Here is a 20,627-nt window from a genome sequence, read left to right as displayed (position 1 = left end):
AGGAAACAAGTGGTGTTCAAGGCTTTAATTTGCTGAAAGGAGAAGAGATAATTTGTAGAAGTGCAAGAAAACTTCTTTGTTCAGCTGTGAAGCCACCAAGAAGAAATCCATAGATGTAAGTTAGTGGGATCATTTCACAGAACCATTTGCTCAAAGGAAAGGCTATTAAAGGACATTAAAAGATCTTAACTGATATGAAAGAAGCCTGAGAAAAAAAACTAATGCCATGGTCCATTATCACTTAGGAGAAAAAGAATTATAAAAGCAGATACATGTGCATCTCTTAAAAGAAAACAAGCATTACCTTTCAATGTTTCCAGTAAGTTTTTGGCCACAAACCAACAGATGGCTTCAAAGAAAGGAAATTTGAAAAGATCTGGGGTTTTTAGTCTCTTCTCCATTTCATAACACCTGAATAAATGCAAATATTACAAAACATGAATGTTGTAATTATCAGATTCATTATTCAACTATGTAATCATTTAAATTGACACAATGTCCAAAATAAAATGAAATAAAATAACCATGGCCATGATAAATAAAAGAAGTCAAGTACCACATAGTTAAACCCCAACAAGACCACAGACAAGATTGAACTCTGGTCTCATTCAGGCTCTGACCTTATCAAGTTTGACTGCGGCACTTCTAAGAATAAAGTTGGACTTCATAAAACTAGGATACAAACCCAATGTGTGATCTTTTAACAGATGGAATTTTATCAGGATTCCACTGTAATAAATAAAAACAATATGTTTAGAAGACAGCTCTACATCTTGGACAAAAACTAAATACAGCTGCCCTTAGAGCAATGCTGACTTGAGGATGCTCATTTCAACTCAGTGTCGCACACCTGGGCTTGCTTAGTTTTGTTTTACTCACTTACACTAATCTCCAAAGTAGAGTTTTTTCTTTTTTTTTTCCCTCCTTTTAGTCACTTAAATTCTTGCATAGCCTTCATTTTGCTTTTGAAACAAACTTTGCAGAAGTAAAATAAGGGAATGTACTTGATACATTCTAACTGAAAATGCCACTATTGTCTGTTAAAGAGCCTGTACCAATTTGATCCTGGTTAAGCGCATGAAGAAAAATCTCTATGAAAAGAATATCCTACTTACTGGGGCAAAAGTACAGGAAGAGCTGAGACTAACCTGAGCTGCATGCCAATGTTGAGGTTGTGCAAAAAGTTTCCTCCAAAAGCCATACAATCCTGAGATGTGAGCACAGCGTGAATCCAGCCTGAAATGACAGATTGTGAAACTTAATACATACGTATGAATTATTCTAAGACTGCTTTTAAATACACATGTAAGTAAAAATGCTGTTCCTGAAAGGAAAAAAAGCAAATGAATTTGTATTCTGTGCTAGGAACAAGTAATATAAATTTTAACAACATGTAAACTACAGTGTTTCAGAAATCTGGTGGAACTGTAATTTTCTGAACAAGTGAAGCTTAAAACATTTACCACTGGGAGGGGAGGTAAGGATGCAAAGCCAACTTTTCAAGTAAAAATTCCTAAAGTTTTCACTCCAATCCACAAATACAAACAGCTCAGGAGGAGAAAAATATAATGAACAAAAGATCAAGTCATAAAAATAAAATTATATGTCTTTCAATATTTGCATGTTGCTTACAGTAACTGGGCTGTTTGCACAACATAAAGTCATTTAGAAATACTGAAGTTTCTCAAATAGAAATGCAGAAGTGGTCCCACAAATTTTCTAAATACAGTCATTCTAAGTCAACTGAAATTATGATCAGTTTAAAACCCAGTCTAGACACTCTATAAAATTTGTCACATAATTGAAATATTGTCCTTATAAAATCCACTATTCAACTTGGTAAAGCATGGCCAACATCATGCTATCGATCTAGCTAATTACTACTGGATAATTTCAACTAAGTACACAAAAGAACACATTACACGAGCTTCCTGATTAAAAAAAGTTATCCGTGAAATTTATACTGTGGAGCTCTAATGTAAATAAATTACAAGTAGACTTTCTTCTGTCAAGATCTTTTTTCTGATTTTGCATGCCTACAGATGACCTTTGACACAAGATGACTTGGCCAGACATTTGCAGACTACTTCATGGCTTCACTGAGTGCAGGCAAGATGAACAAACACAGGAAGCTTCCCAATTAGAGAAAAGATCAGACCAAATCACAAACAACTATGTATTACAAACTAGCATACAATCCTAATTCAGCTAATAATGAACAGTTTTATGGTATACCTGCATCAACTAAAGGCTTTGATTTTTTTACATTCCTTCTTGCTATTTTTATGCTACACTTTTGATCAAGGTCTACATAACAAGGAATGAAAATTTGGTGTAGACCACACAGCATATCTTGAATAATACTTAAATAACTCTAAAGAGCCTCCCAGTAGATGCTATTCACCTACATGCAAGATAAATTTTAGATCAGAAAACTACTCTGAATATATTTCAAAGATTATAAAATAATTATGACACTCTCTAGCATCAGTGCAAGCAGAAACAGCAAGTGGTTTCCACCAAAGATCAGAGTTGGATTTTTTCAAAGTCTTTACTCAGTCTTACACAATTTCCAATTTTTTTAAACACTTGGCTTGAAACCTGGTTTAATTTATTGGTTCTTACACTGTATTCCATCATATGTATATGAATGTGTGCATACACATACATGCACATGTGTAGACACATTTATATTTGAAAGTATCATTTTTTTATGTGTTTACATGCTGAAATACAGTGAGAGCTCAGATGCAGCTGATTACTGAGAAAGCAGTAACTATTTTCTGTGAGTCACAATAAAGTTCTTCATTCTATAATTCTGCTTTCTTTGTTCATAAATGTATGAACTTACATACATGGATAATTAATGCCATCTCTTGCCAGAAAGACATGGTTTTAAAAGCTCTGCTGCTCAGGAATGTCAAGAGCACACAGAGGTGCTCATCAGGTAGTACTTATTCTGCACAAGCTGCAAACTAGAACAGTAAACACTGAACCTCACAGGTACAGAACTGAGCTATGAGAAAAATGCAGTAGTCTAGAAAGTGCACGATGGAATAACATACTGCACATAATCTTCAAGGCTTCTTCCACAAGTAGAATTGTAAATCATTTTCATGCTCCATGCATTTAAAGCTTTCTTTCCCCAAAAACAGGGGAAGACAGCACCAGTACAAATTCTTAATAATAAAATAATAAAAACCATTTATAGGGATAGGTCAGATAAGCAAAAATACAAAAAACTGGCAGTCAGTTTATTGGCAAAATATGGTTTGATTTATTAAAGACTTGTAAGTTTATAGTATTTGGGAGTTTGGGTAGGGTGGGGTATTTAGTTTGAAGGATTTTTCTGTGTTTTCTTCTTTAATAAAGAAGTTGAATTGTTTTGGCCTTTCTCACAACAAAAGCAAACCAAAAAAAACACCCAACTTGTATTTTTAATACTCTAGCCTACAGCATAAAAAGTTTATGTGATGTTGTTGTAATAATTATGCCTAGTAGGCCTTGCAATATTGAAATCTGTAAAAATAAAACTGTATTATAAAATTGAATAAGAGTTCAGTCTGGATACTTACCAAATAGTGAACAATCTGTGCTCTATTAACTGGATCTACTTCCCCGATAATCAAATTAAACTTTAATTTGTTGTCTTCTAATTGGGTAACAAATACCCTTTGGTTCCCTGATAATTGTTATGACTGTCAGCCAATCTTAAAAGCTAATTACTTGTTCTGAAAAATCTAAATTTCTAATTTTTTATTATTCTCTCATCCATAATTTTAGAGGATACCAAATTTTGATAATGCAATTATTTTATTATATTCATAATTCCTGGTGATTAAACATGCTAAGTCCTAATAGTAAGAGTAAAATCTTACCTGTTGGAACAAATAAAGTGTGTCCTTGCTTCACAACACACTTGTAACACTTGTCAACCTTGTCCCCAAAATATACTTCACTCTGGGTGACAGATGAACTCCAGGACTCATAGAGAGCCAAATTTTCATCAGTGGGCTTGATCAAATAGAATATCTTCTCACCCTATTAGACAAATACATCAAATAAATAAATTAATGTTCTCTTAGAGGTACACTACAACCTCTGAGTCACTCCTAATGAAGTAACAGATTGACCAAAATGGCAAGCATTCCATCTTCCCACTATGGCATGTTCAGGCCTCCCAGCCCAGTGCCTCACAACTGCAATCCACCAAGAGCTTAGACACAGCACATGAACCAGTTGGTGTCTTGTGATTTAAAAGAAGTAAACAAACCAAGCAAAACTTTTCACTGGAGTATAAAAAACTCCAGATTTCATAAATAATTTATGGATATGCACACACCTACCAAATGAGAAAATGTAAGATGAAACCACTTTGCCACTTCTATGATGTACACGTGGTCAAATTTGTGAGAAGAATAAAAAATTGAGTAGGCCAATGATCTTCATGCAATTATTTTTTTTTCCTACTAAAACCTTGCTATATCACCCACAAGTCTACTAAAGTGATCAGTCAACCAATTACAGTCTACAAGTCACCAACAGCATGCTAAAATAAAAGCATAAAAATCACAGAGTCACACAGAATCACCAGGTTGGAAGAGACCTCCAAGATCATCAAGTCCATGCCCTACCACCTCAACTAACCCATGGCACCGAGTGCCACATCCAATCTTTCTTTAAACACATCCAGGGATGGTGACTCCACCACCTCCCTGGGCAGACAACTCCAGTACTTCACCTCTCTTTTTGTGAAAAACCTTTTCCTAATATCCAACCTATATTTCCCCTGGCGCAGCTTAAGCCCGTGCCCTCTTGTTCCGTCAGTTGCTGCCTGGAGAAAGAAACCGATCCCACCTGGCTACAACCTCCTTTCAGGGAGCTGTAGAGAGTGATAAGGTCACCTCCGAGTCTCCTTTCCTCCAGGCTAAACAACCCCAGCTCCCTCAATCGTTCCTCGTAGGTTCCAAGCCCCTCACCAACCTTGCTGCCCTCCTTTGGACATGTTCAGGTGTCTCAATGTCCTTCCTGAGCGGAGGGGCCCAGAACTGGACACGGTACTCGAGGTGCGGCCTCACCAGTGCCGAGTACAGGGGAAGAATGACCTCCCTGCTCCTGCTGGACACACTGTTTTTGATACAGGCCACGATGCCATTGGCCTTCTTGGCCTCCAGGGCACACTGCTGGCTCATGTTCAGTCAGCTGTTGAACAGTACCCCCAGGTCCCTTTCCACCTGGGCACTGTCCAGCCACACTATCCCCAGCCTATAACATTGCAGGGGGTTATTGTGGCCAAAATACAGGACTCAGCACTTGGACTTACTAAACTTCATCCTACTGGACTCTGCCCATCCATCCAACCCTTCCAGGTCTCTCTGCAGAGCCCTCCTGCCTTCCAACAGATCGACACATGCTCCCAGCTTAGTGTCATCTGCAAATTTACTAATGAAAAGCTCCATACCCTCATCCATGTTGTCAATAAAAATATTGAACAGAACCAGCCCCAGCACAGACCCCTAAGGGACACCACTGGTGACTGGCATCCAGCTGGATGCAGCATCATTCACCATAACTCTCTGGGCCTGGCCATCCAGCCAGTTCTTAACGCAGCAAAGAGGGCTCCTGTCCAAGCAAAACCAGAGACCAGCAATTCACTTTCAAGTTCCTCCCTCAGTGTTGGAAGCACAAAATTTCATGTAGGTGATAATGTCACAACAGAAGGCTACACACTGAATAACTTTTGCTTCATATGGTCATAGTCATCCTAGAGGTGGTTGTACACTGGAACAGGCTCCCCAAGGCAGGGGTCACAGCACCAAGCCTGACAGGGCTCAAGAAGCGTTTGAACATTGCTCTCAGGCACACGGTGTAACTCTTGGGATGTCCTCGGCAGGGCCAGGAGTTGGACTCAATGATCATGATGGGTCCCTTCCAACTGAGCATATTCTGTGATTCTGTAAACCAAGAAGCATTCATACCCAGAGAACGTGGTACCAAACCGATGTTCCTCCAAAATCGATATGAAAGTCAGTGTAGCTGTCCTGGACACCCATTAAGCAATACTTCTGAACAAAAGGCTTAGGGAAGACAGAATCATCTGGCCAATAATTTTCCACCCATGAAAGCTTTCTGGCAATGTCTGGTACTTCCACTAATTCAGACATCCTTTTAAAAAACAAACAAACAAAAAAGAAGTGTTAATATAAACAGGAGTAAGCACATGTCTTTTGAAATGACAGCTTCCTACAAAGACACTACTTATGAACTAATAAATATGTTTTATACCCACATTACATCACAGTAGCTGTCTACATAAAGTACACCTCCTCCTGTCTTTCCCACTACAGGCATTATATTCCTACACATAATATTCAGCTTAGTGAAAGCTACTTCCTACATTCAAGGAATTGAAGTCAATACTCACTTTGTGTCCGAGAATTCCAGGCTGATCACATTCAATACTTTGGGTCGGTCAGGATTTGTGAAGTATTTAATGTAATTATGGAGCTTCATTTTACTGTCTGCTTGTCTTGCTACATCTATGACATCTATCACTTTGTCACCACCTGTGAAAAACAGGATGACTTTTTTAAGGCTATCACAGATAAAAGACATTTCAGGTATTTAAGAGAAAATTAACTTTTTCCCAGTCTTTATTAAAACATTTCTACTGAAAAACTCCAATACTATCATTATTCTCTTGGAAGAGAGATCAGTATAAACCAACTTTTTATTAAGTTTAATTACTATAATCAACTATGGACAGAACTGAAAACACTCTAAAAATAAATCCCACTCTAAAATAACCCCCTTTCCTGGGGTTAACCAAAAAGAAAGAGTAGTATAGAATGGCTGCATCTGTTTAAAAAAAAACAAATTTGGTTTATGGCTGCAATTGCTAAGAGTAGCATGGAGAAACTTATCAAGGCAGATCTCTTCCTCACTTTTCCTTTCAACCATCACCAAACCCCTACCTTCCTTACATACATGCACAACTTGCAAATAAGCAGTAATTTCACTGAATAATTATCGGGGTGTGATTCATTTCTGATGACAACAGAGGGGGTTACACACCGTGTATTCTGAAGTGATACATTTAGAGAACTAGACAAGCCAAAGACTAACAACAACACTGTATTAGCCATTGGTTTATGATCATTTAGCTACACAATGACCAAATTTGACACTTAATTCTGGAATGCTGGAAACAGGCCTAGATGTACATTATAAACATATTTGCTTTAAGACTGCAAGTTTGTATCATCTTGATAAATTCCAGCTGAAATAGTACTTATTCCTTTTTCTTATTTTTAATTTCAATAATATAAAGGTAAATCTAGGGCACTCCTATTTTTTTCCCTGAACTGTAACACTTGGCAGGTCAAAATGTGTGTATAAGGATGAGACAATCAAGTTTCCCTCTGAATCCAAAGAGGCAGAAATCCAAAAGAAAAGACTCAGAAATATCACAGTGATAACTAATCTTCAAGACAGAACACACATTACTATTTATCATCACAATGGTGACAACACTTGTGGTGCCTTTGTAAAATATTGATGGACAGAAAACCTATTTTCAGCACCCATCATTACATTAGGTGATCATGAGGATACACTCAGACTTCTCAACTGTTCCATGTGTTACAGGAAATGTCCTGCTGCAACTGGCTCGGTCTCTGTCTGTACTGCATGCTTACATGAAGCTGGCACAATTACAGAATGATAAGAGATCTGATAAGAAAGAAGTGGTTCTTGGGAAGCCCTAGCTTTCCTGGCAAAGGACGCCAAGGTAGGAAATTTTTCAAGAAGATTGAATTCAGAAAGGCCAATTTACTGAGTCGAAAACATAAAGTTTTGTCATAGCCTAACCAATGATTAAACTTATTAATCCTAAGAGTGATTAATTCAATTCCCATTATCCTTGGCTTACAACATGTTGCAGAAAAAAACCCCAGCATCCCACATATAGCTTGCACTGACATTAACAGGTTTGAAAGTTGAGAACTAAGGCTGTAGTTCTATCACACATCTACCAAACAGATATACACCAAAAAACAGAGAGAGAGGAAGAAAAAAACACTCCAAACCACAGCTTTAATTTTACTCTCTGCTAGTCTTGAGTTTAGAATAAATATTTAGCACTCTGGAAGCTCTTATAATCATGCAAGTGTTTATTTTAATTTACAGACAGGATCATTTTAATAAGTACTCCAGAGTGACTCTTACCTACATAGCGTTCCACATCTAAAACGGAGAAAGTTGGTGGAGGAAGTCTGAGTCCCAGACCATCTAACTTAGGAACCATAATGGGAACATCAAACCCATGTTTCTCCAGGTATCTTTGTGTCAACTGGCTTCCATGCATTTTCAAAATTACTTCATCAGCACTGGTGGAAAGAAATGATGCAGTATTAGCAGAAGAGCATCCTCCAAGCACTACTGAAATAAAAAAAGTCTCAGTTTGGGGGAAGACAGATGGGAATGGCTACATCTGAGTCCAAAAGAAATACACAGTACTGTTTTATTAAGCATTTAACTAAAGACAAAATAAACAACCTCAACAAGCAAAGAAACTTACTGTCTTGCATAATCTGGAAACTCATAATCCTTCTATATGACTGAAAAGAGTAACTTAAAAGGATGGGGAAAAAGAATTCTCAGAGGAGGCATTAAAGTACATTTTGCTAGTAACAACCACCACCAGCAGCTGCTCTAAAGAACTGTTAAGTCATGTTTCAGTGAGACAGCCAGCCAAGCTCAGGATCAAAGTATAACCATGCTTCTCTGCTTTCTTCTAAAGCATGTGAGAATGGGTAGACTACCAGCTCATGTGAACGTTCTACGATACTTGGAATGGAACTGAGAACTCTTCCTGAACTACAGGAGTAGACAGGCAATATTCTGACAGTAAGAGCACAAACACAAAACAAACAAAACCAAAAAAAAAAAAAAAAAAAAAAAAAAAAAACACCAAAAAAAAAAAAACCCACCCCAAAACTCAAAACCTCTCAGACTGCCCTGCAGCAGTCCCAACAGACAACCCATCCCAGTGCAAAACTGAACAGGAGAAGCTACTGCATGAAAAGGCAAATGTACCCATCTGAAACAGGGATGCACTGGGAAGAATTCCAAAGAATGCATGGGAAGAATTCCAAAGAAGGAAGAAGTCATCCTCAACCTTCACTTTGTGAAGCAGAGAAACATCAGTCACCTCCCCTAAGACACACTCAGATGACATTTGTGTTTTCCAACCAAAATATGGAAGTAAGGTTCTGTACCTTGGGAAAGAGCGAGCCCGCAGCTGTTTAACAAAGGTCCGTGTTCCAGCCTGCACTGGTTTGGAACCATCATCTGGCTCTGTGTAGTCATGTCTGTGCCAGTTTCTCCTCTTCTTCACTACAAGGTTCAGAGGGATTAAACATGGAATTAGTTAAATCAGACGACTCAGATTAGCAGTCATCCCATCAGTCAGACAGACATGCCTCAATCACATTACTGTAATTAACAAACCTTATTTCTTTAATCAGGTAAAACTCTACCCATCTGCAACAAATGAAATCTGCAGGACACAGTAGCTCTCTATACTTTTATAGCTCCTTCTATAAGAGAATCTCAGCACACACTATACACAATTTAAGACTCCATATCCAATCCAACACAAGTAAACAGGTGCAGCCTGAAAGCTGCACAAATCTAAAAAATCAGCAACAAAACTAAAAATCACGCTTGAATTTTTTAAAGCTCAGACTTTTTTTTTTTTTAATCAACAAAAGGATGACACCTTTTGAATAGCCAGAGACTTCATTTTACATATTCACACAAGGTTAACAAGACTTAATCCCAGTGTACTATCAACACCCCATAAGTACACCCACATCCAGTCTGATAATATTACTGCTATTCACTACCATTTCCATTGCTTATGTCTCCAGAATAGTTTTGTATGCAAACTGTTTTGGGCAAGTGTGATCTTTACAATACATGTAACAAAGGCACTGCACGCCAAAACATACAACCTCTGAGCAGTTTGAAGCTTTAATGCACTGCTACAACACATTAATAAAAAACAAAGGATAAATTAAAGTTCTATTACAATTTCAGGAATCCAAAACTGATAGTTCAATAGTAACAACTGCATTTCTAACAGCTCCTTATACTTTAAAGGCCAAGGAAATTGAAACACTAGACATTCTCATAGAAACTTGTTGTGGTGATCTCCCCATGACAAACAACAGATACTCAAATGAAAAAAGAGTATATATACTTTCACAGAATCATAGAATGGTTTGAGTTGGAAGGAACATTGAAGGTCATCTAGTTTCAATATCCCGGCATGAACAGGGATACCTTCCACTCTCCCAGGTTGCTCAAAGCCCCATCCAACCTGGCCTTGAACACTCCCAGGATGAGGCATGCACCACTTCTCTGGGCAACCTGTGCCCGTGGCTCACCACTCTTATAGTAAAGAATTTCTTCTCTCATCTATAATCTACTCTCTTTCAGTTTAAAGCCATCATCCATTGTCCTATCACTAAAGACCTCAGTAAAAAGTCATTTCTTATAAGTCCCCTTTACATATTGGAAGATTGTTCAATAAAACATTTTAAGCTGTATGTAGCCTCCGCATTTGAATTTTTTGACCTTGAGTGAAGGAGAGGACAAAGTGACTTATGATATCATGGTTAACTTAACTGCCTGTCTTCAAATTTTCATAATTTCACGACAAATCATTTCATAACGGGTATTTTATTGATTCAGTTTCATCAACCACTCATTTTTCGTCTTCATTTATAAAGAACACAAGCTTACAGCCTTGAATGGAAGCCCTTGGTGGTATCATCTGTTTGTTAGTACACTGCTCTTCAGAGCACTTTCCCTCTCTACAAACAAACCTACCTTCCTCATCCTCAAACTCTCAACAGGCTGAGAAGCCCAATTAAGTCATCAAGAGGTGCCTCTGCAAAAGGGACCACCATCTCATCATTTGGGAAACAAACTCCTAGAGTGTTGAACTTCCTGCCCTTCTAATCTATTGACTTGCCAGCATATCACTTACAGTACTAAGAAACACACTAAGGGTCCAGTAATTTTAAGGCTGCATTTCAGTTTTTGCTAAAAAAGCCAAATGCTCCCCAGTTAGACAGCTGCTACTGGAAGACTGCCCCAAGAATATTTACTGACATCAGATCTATAATTTAACCACTAATATTAAACAGTAATTTAGTTGTATATATGCTGAGGAAACTCAGAAGAGGAAAAAGCTGATGTTATTTGTCAACAAAAGTAGTGTTTTATAATTGTCTGCCAAACAGCCTGAAATGTAAATACAACATCCAGCAAAACCACTACATTAATACAAATTTTAACTTCATGGAAGAGCTCATTCTTAAATTCACCTAAGTCGTGACATATCCAAAATGTAAAAAAGCATTAGCAATACTGAAAACACAGCTCACTGAAATAGGAAGCTGGGGACGTATGAGGAGGGGAAAAATAGTTTCTAGGAAAGAAAAAGAAATTGCTGCTTCTCCAGAAAAAAACAGTTGATTCCACAGGAATAATGGACATCTTATAGTCATTACACTTAAGAGGGAATAATTCCTATTGATGTGCTGTTTCCTACACACATAACAACATGGACCCTTTAGAAGACATTTAAGAGAATAAACTGACATTTACAGATCTTTGCTAACCTGAAAACCAGTGCTGCTTAATGAGCCAACTATCCAAATACTGTAAAACTTCATAAATAATGAAGACAGGTTTATTAAGTTTTCAAAGCTATTTTCTCAGTCATAAATAATAATACAAGAAATTAGTGGCTAATACTAATTTTCAGCAGAGTAGTTCCCCATAAATTCACTGCTGTTACAACAGCTCATTAAAATTGTAAGACGATACAGCTGCTTAAGAGATTTTATAGCACAGAAACACTTTTTAAAGTCTGTCTTTCCAACACTTACAAATCAGAAAATAAAATCATTCTTTTGCTTGTACTTGGCCAATGTACATCATCCTTTCATGAGGGAACACTGAAGAAGAGGAAACAGTAATGAAAACTTTCTCTGCTTACGTATCTCTTAACTCTAGAGCTTTTTTAACCCCTTAAGACATTACAGAAACAACTGGGAAAAAAAAACATTTTAACTGAATGGATCCTAATGCTCAAATTAAGGAAGGAACCAGTGTTCACCCTTGGTGTTTCTAAAAATTGAGGTAAAACCAGTTGTGACAACACTAAGAACTACACAAGACAGTTGCAGGGAGGGTGAGAAAAAAAAAAAAAAAGTGTGTCCTGGAAGTTTTAATGAAAATTAAGTGTAAAGATGATGTTTTGTTTTGGTTTTTTTTTAATTACCTTCCTCATACACTCAAAACAGTGGGCCAATAACTGTCTCTGCTCAGGCAAACACTCCTCCCTGCCTTCTCCCACTACTAGACTGCTTCCCTCAGAGACCACCATCTGCTAGACTTCAAATGGAGACCATCAAGAGGTGTACACATGTACAATGAGGCCCCAAGCCTTGGAAGTGGCACTGGAGATTCCCAGTGACCAAAAAGGCAAGAGAAACATTTGCACAGGAAGACTGCAAAGTTTTAAGGAGCACACAGTAAATCACAGAATACCCTTCTAAGGCCTGGTACAACATCTTATATTCTCAGCTCAGACCAAGCATGGGCATTAATACCAAAAACAAAAAGATACTGGTTGGAGGGTATTTACAGAACTGAGAAGGCAAAACCAGGTGAAGAAAGTAATGTTTTGACAACCACAGTCTTATTAGGACTTACTGAACCTTGTGCTTTCTCAAAGCTCTGGACATCATAAGCTGGTGAAACATCTGACTCTCAGATTCATGCAAATAGAGCATTTTCAGACTTAAGGATCACTGAGAGAACTCTGAAACTAACAAAATGAATATGAATACTCTAAATCAAACAATCTAAAAAAAACCCTCCACAGTGTATTACTATTTTTTTTAATTGCTCTTTTCTAAAATTATTTTGGATTTTAGGATTAATTATTTAGCATTTTATACACACAGCTGCTTACTAAAGGTCTTGCAAAATTGTTCTTTCAAATCAGCAAGAGGATTTTTTTCTTTTAAATACATGAAGGAATTGATTAGTCAATTTTATCTTTCCATCTAATACTCAGTAGCTTTCTTTTCATTATTGGAACTTTTACATAATCAATTTTGTAGGATACTGAAAGTACCCATCCATTTGTACTATAAAGTATGTGTTTCTTGTATATTTTAAGTAAATTTTTTGCACTACCTCATTTGATTATAAATTCTGTTGCAATCACAGATATATACTTGCCCTCTTAGCTGAATTTTCGTCTCTTTGAAAACTCTCAGACAAACTTATTTTAGAATATGAAGCTGTACATTAAAATGCTTTTTTTACTTACATACATAATTTCATATGACTGAAGTACTCTGGAACATGAGACATTATCAGTCTTTTTAAAAACTAAAGGAAGTAGGGCCCAAACCACAAACTGCCACAGATTTGATTCTGACAGCTGAGAACAATTAATGAAATTCAATGTGAAGACATATTTAATTATATCACCTCTGTTTGGGTTGGTAACTGACATGTCTGAAGCTTCTACTAAATCCAGATGATCTACACACTTGAGGCAATATGAAATAACAAGGATAATTTTTACCACAGATTCTTGTCTTTTTGAAAAGACTTCCAAAACAAAAATCCCTCTTATCTCACTGTCAAATTGGTGCAGGTAAGACAGCACTTACACTACAAGAAAGGTTATTTTACAGGCATCAGGGTGAAGCAGACTAGTTCCCAGTAATCAAGAAGAGAAAAGAAATTTCAAATTTCAAAAAGAAATTTCAAACTTTGAAAAGTCTGATATGATCCCTCTTCTCTTCCTAGTCCCTCTATTACACAGAAAAAAGGAGACAGAAAGGTAAGGAAAAAAATGGCTGTTGTTTGTATTCTGACTTATAAGACAAACATGAAGTTTTTGAACTGAAAATGACCACTGGAGTACTAAAAACTAGAACTACATAAAACAGCATTTATCTTACCTTTTAGCTGACAGACCTTGAACTCACATATTACAGAAGATATATATCATGTAACATGCATTAATTACATCAGCAATTGATGCTTAATCATTTTGTTCATACCCCACAAGACTATCACTGACGGTGGTTTTAAACTTATTTCTAAACGTAAAGTAAATTCAGATTTGAAACTATTATATATCTTAAGTCAGCATTGACTATAAAACATTATGTGGTGTCTTCAAGAGAAAAAACCCAAAAACCAAAAAAAAAAAACCAAACCCCCAAAATCAACAACAACAAAACCCACAAACAAACCCACATCAGAAAACACAAATGACCATGGCTCAGTGCTCGGAGGATAAAGACACGTTGCTTATACTTTTCAGGTCAGAACACAGAAATTTAATTCATGGTTGGAAAGGTGACATTTATTTTTAGATTTTTCACAATACTGTTTCTGCTTGAGAAGGGAAGACATGGGAGGAAATCTAAGGAGTCCAGTGAAGCAGTATCCTTTCAGTAGTCACCGAAAGAAAATATGTTTCAATTTTCCACTGCAGATCTCTACAGCAAATTTATCTACTGAAAGGAGAACCAAAGAGATGTCTCTTGTTGCTCTGTATCAGACTTGTCTGGCAACTCATTTTGACCTTGTTTATAAATCATAACCTGAGATTTGGAACTGTGTAACTTTCAAGGATATTAAGGGGGGGGGGGAACAAAATCAAAAACAAACAACAAAAAGCACAAACAAACACCACTCACAGGATGTTCATATTCTGCTTTCACTGTTGAAAAGTTGTGTTTGACTATAGTGGCATATAACCTACAACCATCAAGAAAGGAAAGACACCTAACTTGTACATTTTTTCAAAGTTGCCTACTTAGGTATTTATCAGAACTTTGATAATTAAAATACAGGAACCTTGAAGCCATCTTTGTGTTTTCCTTTTTTTTAAAAAATGGTGATTCCCTAATTTTCATTTTCTCCCTCTCTGCCAAGTCCAGATTGTTTTCTACTGACTCTGTGCACTTTGATTTCTCCAGTCTATAGCTATGCCTTATATTTTATTCTATCTGCATCTCCACATCAGGGAGCCTTTCAAGATGGTTTGTTTGTTTTGTGGGTTTTTAATCAGCTCAGAGTTCGTCATGTAAAACCAGTACCTTCTAAATAATCAAACTCATCTTGTATATTCTTTGAGCAGTCCTTTGCAGTTGTACATGGAGAGAAAACAGTCCAAACGTGTAAGATGAAATCTGAATAACCCGTACTTACTTAGAGAAGGTCCATGGAGAATTGCACAGTTGGGACAATGGTATAGATCAATGTCAACAGCATGGTGCTCCTCTACCCCAACGCAGCTGGAATAATATTTTTTACATGTTAATGAGAATGCACACAGGGTTTACTTTTCAAGCTAAAAAATAATTAAATCTTAGGCTTTTATCAAAACATGCTTACTCTACAAAATGATAATGAGATACCAGATTATCTCAACTACTGGGTTGCCACATAAATTTTGAGTAATAATTTATCACTGAACACAGAATGCCATTAAAAAAAATCATAAACAGGAAACAAGAATCAAATTCCTTTAAAAATGAGCAAATCCACAATATATATACACCATTGACCCCAAAACTTTGATCCTAATTACAGGAAACAGTTTATACAAAATAGTTCAAGCAATTTTGCTCACAGAAGCTATGAGTCAAGGAAAAAAAAATCTCATGTTTATGTGCTGTTAATTTATAGAAGATATCATGGATATTTTTCTTGTCTTGCTTTTTCTTTCTGCAAAAAGCATGTAACTGACTCCTACCCCCCAAGACAAATTAATGAAGAATACTTTCATGTTCTTCTTGAAATCTTTACAATAGAACTGGTTTCATAAGCTACACAAGTGACCACAAAATAACCTAGTAGAACTGGTTTTGGCTGAAAATAGCAGCAAGTATTTTAAAGAGCATTTGAGAGATGTAATATTTTCTCAGTGCATTTTTTTTCCAGATAAAACAGTTAAAATGTGATTAAAAGCAAAATCTTTGCAACAGTCGTGACAAAGCATCTACTCTGCTGATCTCTAAACAACACAATTTTAAAGTCAGTGAAGTACATTTTCTTAGAAGCTGAAACACTAGAGGTTCATTGGAGAACATGTGCTTTTGCACGAAGTTCTTAAGAAAAAAAAAAAAAACAAGTAATCCCTGCTTGCTGGTCTGAATCCTGGCAGAGTTCTTCATTCTCTGAAAAGTTCATTGACACTTACAAAATTGCTGACTTTACAGTTAATACAGAAAAAAAGAATACAACCCTGAACATTTACACCAAAATTAGGTACGTACACTCAGTGCACTCCAGTAACATAAGAGCTGGAACACTACCCCAGTCACGTAACCCATTTCATATCAAATGTAATGAGTGCTCAGATACTGGAGCTTTGAAATGATCCAGCTACAACAAAGTCTTTTCCTCAGCAGCCTTGTGCCAAAACTGCTGACACGCTCCAGCAAGTGTCAGTACATGCTGCCAAAACAATACAAGAAACAGTCTAGCACTGAAAGCACAATGAGCCAATCCAATCTGAACCTGAAGAGCATCTCCCACGTAACTATCAAATAGAAGTGCATGCTGAGTTCCCTCTAAACATTCAGCAAGTTCTACTTCCCCATTCCCTACATACCACACGAAATCCAGAAATTATTTAGCTTTTTTATATGCATACTATTTTAAAATCTAAATACAATCAGCTGCCACAGTCCATCACAATTCTTGCAATATTTAGCATCTGCTTTAAGACCACAGCTACAAGAATCATTATTACATGAAAATCCAGCTGACATACAAACAAAAAGGAAGCCAGAAGCAGTCTTTAAAAATGCATGTCCCATTTCCTTCTGCTTGTGTTCTCCCTCTTTTTATAGAATAGATGAATGACTCATAATCCTATGCATTATAAGAAAATTGTTTTAAAATGTACACTCTAAAAGCCTCAAATGAGAAGGCTGGTTTTATACATCTTTAGGAATCTCATTATTTTAGCTAAATTTCTAATTTTTGAACAGCTAAAGATATTTATGTTGAACTGTATCTTGATCAAGTTTGCACTTCATTTATTCCCTTCCCTTTTTCTTGGTGTTTATCTGATACATTCATCATCACTCCAATCAGATTATCTTGCTAACAGTAAGAACTTTGCATAAAAATATAGTAAAAATAGCCTCCAGCTTTGACAACTATTTGTCCTATTCAGTTTAAGAATCTTAATTTTATTGTCTCTTATTGAATGTTACAGATAACAGAATTTCTGCTTTATTTTCAGGCTTAGCACTAACGATTAACTCCATAACCTTTCATGGAGGCACAGGGGATTTTGTGTACAGAGACTGGAACAGTATTATAATGGCTGGAATAGCCATTCAGTAAGGGAAGCAAACATTTTCAGTCTACTATTTATGCCATAAATGCAGCACTGGAAACACAAAACACTAACTGGAGATCATGGAAGTGAATCCAGCAGCAGATGCCTGACTGAAGCAAAGGGCAAACGAGGTGCCAGCACCTGCAAGAACAAGCATTGCCAGGGATGCCACAGAGCACATCAATCACACACAGCACCATTACAAGTCACTTCCCTGCATCTCTTTCTCCAACGCACACAGATGAATCTGACATTAATCACTCTGGCTACTAGCAAGCAATCAATTACTGTGGTAAACGCAACTTCAGACCTCAAGCATCAAAACAAGGTCACCAAGAGGTAGCAGAGAGCCTGGAAAACATTAACAAACACTGCAACACTCCCAATCCACTGATGTCTTCCTCTATGAAATATTATTACCCTTCACCTTGCAATCAACCCAATCCATTTGGGTTGAAATGTCTTGAGTATATATTACCTAGTTTCTGAATTGCTCATCTCCTACAGGGAGGTCACAGACTAATCCTCAGGAACAGTGGAAGGCCTACAGTATTACACAATAAAATACAGTAATACTAATTAAAAAGAAAAAACAATGGTACAAGACTATGCAGAAATACACCTTTAATTCTGCTCATGAAGGTGGAAAGGCTAACCAGGCCCAATTTCACTTGCAATGCTCTAGAAGGAGTAGCAAGGTAAAAAAAATTAGTTTAAAATAGATTTCATTACATCAGTCTCAGAGTGGTCAGACACTCCTAACTTCCCGAGGGTGTTTAGTATCAAGGCAAGGTCAGCAAGAGGTACCAAAAGAAGTGGGAAGTGTTAAGTTTTTTCACACACAAGAACATGCCCATCCCTGGCATCTGAAGAAATCTCTGGCTACTAGAAGTTTGAGGAACCCATTCTCCTGACTTAAGTCTCACTGGAAGGCGAACATTTTTGATTTAGTCTCAGCTTTCCATTTGATCATTAAATTTGTAGCTATGTAAAAGCAGAAAGTTTAAATCAAAAACAATCAGAAGAGGACTCTCTAACATCTCTGGCAAGCACTAGTAGACCTCTGCTTTTTGGTAAAGGGCCAATAAGGCTTCTTCCACAGTGCTGGGGGAAGTCCTGCAGAGGCTGTTCTCTTCTGCAGTATTGTTATTAATTTACAATTTAAGAGGTAAGCGCTGATAATTCAGAATGACAGATTCAACAACTATTTCACAATTATGCTGGAAAGTCTTGTACAGGGAGTTTGCAAAAGTCCAAGACAGTTAGAAGAAGCATTATCCCTGGAGACTGCATGGCTGTACATTGTAAGCCACCCAAGGCACCTGGCACATCTCTCCTACCACAGCGCAGTGTGAATAAATATTGGATCCGTGTCAGTCACCACACAGGCTGCTGCACCTTCCACATCTAATACCTGCTTGCTCTCAATCCAGCCTGGCTTTTCTCTTCCCTACTTCTGTTGTTACCAAGCACAACATTTTAGAGATTGCTTAACTGCCTTTGCTGGCATGACTGAAAGAATTCTGATTTAAGAAAAAAATCCAAAGCACTCTTGATCAAAGGCCTTATTTTCACTGTTCTTAAGGGTGTAAGATTACTTGAAAAGCTAATTTATTGAAACAAGTAGTATATGTACTCTACCATTATATAAGATTCCAAATGTAGAAGAGACTGATTACACAAATAGCACTATAAAAGTCAAGAAATTAGCAAGGTGTAGATGCCCATTTTCCCAGTTTAATTCCTAGATTAAACCAGGAAGATTTTCCTACTAGGAAAATTCTGAGATTTCCTGTATACAACATACTGAAAATAAAACCTTGGAAATTGAGAGATGTAAGCAATTCTCAGTGATCTAATAAAAAGAAAGCAGAAAACAGATGAATCACCATCAATAGGGAAAAGAGCTAATTTGTCAAGAAGATGGGCTGTATATGGGACATCATCCTCTTGGCTTCCCTCTTCTGTTCCTTCCCCCTACTGCTTCTGGTCCTTTCCCACCTCTTTCAGGAGCATGTGCAAAACAATCTTACAGGCTCATCTTTCTAGATGCACTCAGACTTTTCAGGCAGTCTCCTACAATAGCTTCTGCTTCTCTCCAAACCAGCACGACCCTTTGCACCTATAAGCTTCACCTAGCAGATGACAAAACAGTACCGGACATCACAGGCATGTCTAGCAGTTCTTCAACAGATATTGTTGGATACATATTATTTTACAATTAGATATTGATTTACAGCTCAAAACTGAGACAGTTTTTTAAAGTCTCTTATTTATTATTGGGACACATGAAGTTCAGGCCCCAAGATCTCTTGGTTTTCCACAGTCTGACCTGAACAGTCTGACTTTTTTTGTGGTCATTGTGCAGCAAAAATGCAGGTATGGGGCTCTTGCTAGTACGTTTAGTTAAGCACAAAACCTGTGCTCAAAATCTTTTCCAAGCTATAAAATTACTAAAAATTACATTTTTCCAAGATCCCCTTATATTCTCCCTGAATAAACACTATGGACAACCTTTTTCTTTCTCTACAATCCTGTTTATGAACAAGAACTCAGCACGTCCTCTTCACGTCCACCCTTGCATTGGCACCCACAACCTTTCCCTGATATGCCTCAGTGAGCACTGCAGGCTTTATCCGTAAAAGGAGGAAAAAAGCACAGGTCTTGACATCCAGTAGGAAGAAAACAAATCAACAAAAATCCTGGAAGAGTAGAAAAAGACTAAGGGTATTAAAGCATGTTCCCTGTTACCAAGAAGGCAGGGCTATAGACAATTACTAGGGGTATAAGCATGTTTCCTATTATCTGACAGAGCAGATCGCCAAAATGCTTTCTCAATTTCCAGTCATCCACAGAACAGCCAAGAAGATATATAGATAGTGAGTCTCTGCTGTGTCTTAACAGCGATGAGGAAAGGAACAAGGCAATTCTGGAGGTAGCAAAGATTCATTAGTTCCAGCACAGCCTTAATTGTCCAAAAACTGAAGTCACTACCGCAGGGTACAGCTTCTCATAGCATTAAACTGAACATAGCTGTCGCTGCTGAAAAAAAGGTCCCACCCTCCTTCCTCTCACTGTCTGACCATGGGCTTCCATTGTTTCTCTCCCCAAATCTAAACCATCAGGCAGCCACATGACAAGTCAGTTCAATAAGCTGATC

At 37.3% G+C, this 20,627-nt stretch overlaps 1 protein-coding gene across 3 annotated transcripts in view; it reads right to left on the bottom strand.

Annotated features, from left to right (window-relative positions):
- Positions 1-20,627, bottom strand: part of KDM7A (lysine demethylase 7A) — a 63,054-nt gene that overhangs the window by 21,832 nt on the left and 20,595 nt on the right. For all 3 annotated transcript variants that reach the window (XR_011147992.1, XM_069003185.1, XM_069003186.1), the window contains exons 2-9: positions 15,322-15,407; positions 9,279-9,396; positions 8,227-8,387; positions 6,425-6,566; positions 5,979-6,165; positions 3,879-4,041; positions 1,149-1,236; positions 305-411 (exon numbers count right to left, since the gene is read on the bottom strand). Coding sequence is in view for 2 of the 3 variants with exons in the window: in XM_069003185.1 (XP_068859286.1) it covers positions 305-411; positions 1,149-1,236; positions 3,879-4,041; positions 5,979-6,165; positions 6,425-6,566; positions 8,227-8,387; positions 9,279-9,396; positions 15,322-15,407 (1,052 nt within the window). In the remaining variant the exon portion in view is untranslated. The remainder of the gene's footprint in view (positions 1-304; positions 412-1,148; positions 1,237-3,878; positions 4,042-5,978; positions 6,166-6,424; positions 6,567-8,226; positions 8,388-9,278; positions 9,397-15,321; positions 15,408-20,627) is intronic.

Source organism: Aphelocoma coerulescens, chromosome 1A (assembly GCF_041296385.1).
Source record: "Aphelocoma coerulescens isolate FSJ_1873_10779 chromosome 1A, UR_Acoe_1.0, whole genome shotgun sequence".
Lineage (NCBI taxonomy): Eukaryota > Metazoa > Chordata > Aves > Passeriformes > Corvidae > Aphelocoma > Aphelocoma coerulescens.
Note: the sequence above shows the minus strand (reverse complement) of the source record. Positions and strands in the feature narration are given on the sequence as shown.